General features: G+C 41.2%; 1 protein-coding gene across 1 annotated transcript in view; it reads right to left on the bottom strand.

Annotated features, from left to right (window-relative positions):
- The window catches only part of ASPSCR1 (ASPSCR1, UBX domain containing tether for SLC2A4), a 49,304-nt gene that overhangs the window by 20,605 nt on the left and 22,699 nt on the right, over positions 1–6,000 (bottom strand). Inside the window, exons 7-10 of the mRNA XM_009279393.2 lie at positions 4,004–4,085; positions 3,055–3,121; positions 2,078–2,140; positions 1,719–1,771 (exon numbers count right to left, since the gene is read on the bottom strand). Of these exons, the coding sequence (XP_009277668.1) occupies positions 1,719–1,771; positions 2,078–2,140; positions 3,055–3,121; positions 4,004–4,085 (265 nt within the window). The remainder of the gene's footprint in view (positions 1–1,718; positions 1,772–2,077; positions 2,141–3,054; positions 3,122–4,003; positions 4,086–6,000) is intronic.

Raw genomic sequence — 6,000 nt, 5'->3', positions numbered from 1 at the left:
GAGGAAGGGGGGGGGGAAGAGAGACAGAGAAAGGCTGAGAGTAGTGTTCATGTGCCATGTCAGACCAGTCCGTACTAGTCACGGCTCTACGGCTGCTTCCCTTGCCTCAGAACTGCTAACAAGTGCAGAACTTTTTTTATTATCTGCTGTTCCTCTGAATGTTTTCCAAATATATCACTAGCAATGCAACCATAGCCAGTTTCCTCTTTGCGGGATTTCTCAGAAATCTGAAGACAAGATTTGTCCTTTGCATTTCCCATCATGGTTACCATGTGTGCCTCGAGACAGTGTTTTGGGTGGCAGATGTGGGTGAGATGGCACAAGTCAGAGGAAGCTGGGAGAACTGCCTTCATGCCTAAATGGCAAAACCTCCTGGCTCAAAGACACAAAGCGCTTTCCACTGGTATTTTCATTATTAATTAAAATACACAAAATGGCTTTGAAAAGAAAAATCATTGTTCTCCCCACCCCCGATGACATTATGTCTTACTAACACACACACTGTCCCATCCCTGTCGGTGGGAGAAGCAGAGCCATGCACAGCAGAGAGTATGAAGGCTGATAGAAACAGAGCAGTCCTCAGGCTGTGAAGCTGGGTGGAGGCCGAGAGCTAGTGCATAGCAATTCCTGAACCACAGAACCAAACAGGGCTGTGATCCCCGAGAGGCTCAGGACTCCCTAGGAAGCTAAACCCGTCACAGGCATGGTGACAATACAAGGAACTCCAACATCAACAAAAGCACTCCCAAAACTTCAAATTTCAGCAAAGAATTCTTAACAAGGTATTAGGAAGGGGAGAGTCTTCCCACTGTGAACGCAGAGATCCACACTGTGCTTCCCAGAACATTCAATAGTCTAAAAGCAGCTGCACGTGTATCTCTTCCACACGGCCTGGTCAGGAAGTTGTGGAATTTGGAAAGCTCCATTACAAACAACTTCAGAGGCATGCTAATCCCTACCTAATTCACCATGCTGCCTGAAAGGTCCCTTTCTCTATCCCTCTCCCTGAATGACAGCACGATTTAAACATGGTGAGTTTGGGGCAAAGTCACTGGCAAAATCACTCGATCAGTCTCTTAACACATGTGTGATTTACACAGCCAAGAGTCTCCGGCCAGAGACTTCAAGACCACCTTATTTGACATTTGCAAAAAACCTCCAGGAATCTGGATTTGAAAAACTAAATTTCAGCCTTTGAGAAAAGTTACACACAAAGAGTACATATCCCTCAATGTACAAGCTGGCTTAAAACAAATTCTCACATAACAATTATCAAAAAGGTCAGATTTTTGACTACTATGGCCTCTAGCTCCTGCTGTAGAAATTGAAAACAGTTACCTATCCAAATCCAGTGTCACATCTCCTACTATACTAGTCCAACTACAGATATAGCAAACTCGCGTTAGCTCAGCTCTTGCAATAATGTTTCAAGGTTAAATACAGTTCAGACCCCATAAGGCACTGAGTGTATGTATGAAACAATGCGACCCCCCCCAACCCTGCCACAATATGCCACTGCATATTGTTGCACAAGGTGGACCTCTTCTGGTGAAGAGCTTGTGCTCCAAAACACCTGGTTCCGTTAGTCCTGGCTAAGCAGAAGTCTACAGCTTATATCACATTATACAGCTTCTTTTAAAAGTAAAGCAAAGCACATGGTGGGGTGAAGGGGAGCAGTAAGTCAGAGAGAATCACAGAGCACACATGTGAGTCCTTACCTCAAACAGTGTCAAACTTTCATCGTTCAAGATGATTCTGGGAGGTGCAATAACTGAAGTTAAAAAACAAGTTACAAAACAGGACCACCCAGCAACCAAAACAATAAATACAGCAGGTATGGGAGGGATTACTGCTCTTTAAGGAGTGACACATTCACACTGCCCACATAGGCTTCTTATTAGGCAGAAGCATAATGTGGCTAAGTGAGCAGGTTACGCCTTCTTTGCGCTCTGAGGCTCTATTTAGGGAAGGAATTCCTCCCCAGGTCATACCTCATGGCACCACAAGACCCCATATGCACCACAGCTAAGAACAGGCTTTGTAAAGTAAGGCCAAATATTACCAACAGCACACTCACACAAGTAAAATGGCAAGTCTGCATCTGCAAGGTGGCTTCTTACAAAGTCTCTCAAAATGCCAACTGTGAAAAAAAGGAGAGAAAGGTTTGCTGAATTACATTTGTTTCTTCAGATGCTGGGCAAAAAGGCTGACCTGTACCAGCAGAACTGCCCTCTACAACGTCTGTAGATTGCCTTTTCCTCAAAAGAACACTGTTACTATTACAAATATCAAAAAACAAAAAACCACAAAAAACCACTTAGACGTGCTGGTCCCTTAGCAAAATCTCAGGATGTCAGTGAAGTTCTTCCTAGGAAATCCAATAGCAGCTGCAAGATTTGCAGAGACCAGCCAGGTGAGACTCTGGTAACTAGTTATTAGTTCTTGTTCCATACAAAAGTGTCAAAAAAATTGTGTGTGTAACTATCACTGCCAGCTGAGAATAAAAGGGTCTCAATTAACAACAGTAAGAGCTACTTGGTGTATGGTCTGACCGCCTTTTATGAACTGACGGAGGCAGAAATGTTCATCCCCTGTTATTCTTATTACAGCTTTTTATTCTTCCTGGGTTTTTGGTTTTGTTTTGGATTGGGGAGGTTTGTTGTTTTTTCCCCAAAACTTTTTAAGCTTTAACATAGAGGAAGCGTCCAAACTCATCTCAGTAACATACCATTTGGACACAAACAACGGGATATCAAGTGGGACAGTTTCCTGAGCACAAATATTTTGCCATCAAGTAGTCCTGGAAATAAATTCTCTAATTTCCAGAGAATTAATAAATTCCCTGGAAACCTAACCCTAACCACAGACCCTTTTCTCATCCAGTTCAGGGGCCCTGTAAGGACAGCGTAGCTAGCTACTGCTGCTTTTTCAGAGCAGTATTACTCCCCTGGACAGCAGAAAGGTCTGTCCAGAGCCACTCTCTTTTGTCATGCAACTGATCAATGATGAGAGGTTAGCTGCAGCTGCACAGACCGAAGTGGAGATTGCTCTTACCAGTTTCACTAGGACGGAAGAACCCCTGTAGAACATGACGGTCTGGAAAATGGACTCTCAACACCACCTAAGTCAGAGGCAAAGCACATTAGGTCAATTGTTTATGGCTGTTCTGTAACACCTGTCCTTGGCTTAGAATTTGTGAGCAAGTTTGTTGTTTTGTTTTGTTTTTTTTTAAATGGGGAGATTTGAGATATTTACAGGGGTAGAATAGCATATTGGCTAACAATTACTGTGCAGCTCCTCAGAGAACATGAGCTGTCTGGCTTTCAAAGGCTGTAGGAGAGCTGATCTATAGAAACAGTACGATGTACAATGCAGCAGCACTTATTCAGAGAGTAGGAGCTCCCTGTGCTAAGTGATGCACAAAGTAGAAAGTCACCCACGGACAGGTACAGACAGTGTATCAGTATCTTGAAGGGTCCATAGCAGCAGGAATCCTCCCACCATACGTCTGAAGTAACTCGTATCATTCTATTTCCAGCATTGGTCAGAAAGCACTTAACTTGGGAACTTAACTTTTTTTTGCAATAAATCACCAAAGACAAAAACTGCATTAGGATCGTATTTACAGAGTAACATATCTCCAATCTGTAACATCTTATCATTTAACTTGTAATGAGATACTGTCAAAATGTAAGAGTCTACAGAGGAGAGGCAGATAGCAAAGCTCAGTCGTACAGACTGCCGTGTGCACAACATAAGGGTTTTGAAACATCTGGAACAAAATAGAAGGAGCTATATTGCCCGCCACTCAACCATATCATTACAGGCCAGCTGATTTTACATGGCACAACTGTTATGCAAGTCCCACAAACAATTAACAGGGACAGGAATTTGAAAAGTCTTCCTATAAGCTCAAGATCTGGTTGATCACAATTGATTCCCAAAGTTACTCAATCCCCAAGTCTGGACTAGCCAGAGGGGTTGGAAAAAGAACAAAGGCTACCTTTGGGTAACGCTCTAACTTTTCCTTCAGCTGAGCCTCTCTCAATGATTTTGTCATCAGTGGAGCTTCTTCCAGGCGTTTCCTAGATACATGGGAAGAAGACAAACTGTCACTTTTGTAATTTTAAGATGTATTTTTATTTTATTAAGAAAGTGAAAGGTCCAAGCAGCGCTGATGAGAATTGCTCAACTGTTCCATGTATCCCTCACAGCATTTTCCCCACCTCCTGTGGTTCCAAAATCTCATATATGGAACTACTGAGCATCAGCAACAATACTGTATAAAATTATTTTTAAACTTGTACAAGAAAAGTAAGTTCACTACAGCAGATGCCAGAACCGATACTAAGAGCAGGGGAATGTTTGCTTAGACTAGTCAAGAAGAGATGGACTTGTCAGTCCAATAAAACAGAGACTAAAGTTGGATGTGATTACTCCAGGGAGGGAGAAGAGCTACTGAAGCTGAAAAAAAATGCTGGCACAAGAAATTAATGGATATTAATTAGCACCAGGGAGGCAAAACAAAAATGAGAAGTTTCAGATCATTCAAGAATTGGCATTGTAGACTGGTGTTTAAAAGGAGTAGTGGGTGCAAAAAAAAAAAATCTACCCGTATTTAAGATGAAACAATAAATTCAAGAAAATTATTATATATTTTCCTGTAAGTAAAGAAATAACCTTAGATCCAGCAGATCCCACGTTCAGCTTTAGTCCCTTTTCCGTGTTTGCACTGAATTCTGAATAACCGATTTACTAGGCTAGATTTTGGTGAAACATTTGATCGTATAATTCTGCACAACTATTTGCAAGTTAATCTCTTACATCTATACAGTTTGAAGGACCTCTTTTGATTTTTAAGAATCAAAGTTGAAGGACCTCTTTTGATTTTTAAGAATCATCAAAGCGTCTCAGGAACAGCTGCTGAACAAAACAACTACAGGCTTACTTCACCAACTGTACCCAGAACTGTCAGCTGGTACACCACATTCCAAGATGCTCTGAAGTGCCAACTCGCAATCTGAAAAGCAAACATGAAACTAACCTGCTCCATTCCTTCTTTGTGTACCAATTGCTGATTCATACCAATTCTCAGCTCTTCATGAAGTCAGAATTAAATTCTAATTGCATTTAAAATATTGCATTGTATGCAGTTTTTGTTAAGGTTCACCAGCTGAGATTAGAAGCCAACTGGTATCAGTTTCATGTGTAACTTGCCTTTATTTTTATCCCTGGCTGTGAGGGGAAAAGGGATTTCAAGCACCAGCAAATTTGGAAATTAGGGGTTTTTTTGAGGGGGCTGTATGCCAGTAACCCCCAGCCAAATGATCCTACATTTGTACCACTAAATACTCCAGACCCACAAGCAGCAGAGCAATTTTCAAGCCAATCTGTATACTCATGTGAATTTCAGCAGCCTGTGGGGAAAAAAATCAGCTCTAAGTAAAAAGTTCAACTCAGACTCGGTTACAGTGTAAAGTAGGCTGTCCCACGGTCTCGGAGAATGCTTGTAATGCTTAAAGGAATGTTATGATCCACTTGAAACTAAATACATTCATGAAATTAATTTCTTTAAGGAACGTATAGACAACAAAATGCTGTTGTGATAGGCAGGCTAGTTTATCTTAATCTGAGTTTTTAGTTCAGATCTGGAATAAAAGTACAGTCAAATATTCATGATTTTACAGCAAGCTACTTGAACGGTGAGATGCATAGTTAGTCCAGCTTTCTATACTTCTTCCCCCTCTTTGTGCGTGTTCCAAATATTCTCGTGTCTTGATTAGCTAAGTTTGATTTTGCTTTATTTCCATTTGGGTAATGTCTCAAAGTTGGTCTTTTCTGATGAGGTCTAATAAAAGGTTAATTCTGTTACTTAAAATACAAGGTGTTTCTTACTGGCTAAAAATGCTACTAGCTACTACTGAAGTCAGTGGGAGTTATTCTTAAGAAGCTGGATCACAGAGTTCATATATTTGTCCATCACAAATTACAAATCCCAGC

Source organism: Aptenodytes forsteri, unplaced genomic scaffold (assembly GCF_000699145.1).
Source record: "Aptenodytes forsteri isolate BGI_AS27 unplaced genomic scaffold, ASM69914v1 Scaffold243, whole genome shotgun sequence".
Taxonomy (NCBI): Eukaryota; Metazoa; Chordata; class Aves; order Sphenisciformes; family Spheniscidae; genus Aptenodytes; species Aptenodytes forsteri.
The sequence above is the reverse complement of the archived record's forward strand: the minus strand, read 5'-3'. Positions and strand labels throughout refer to the sequence as shown.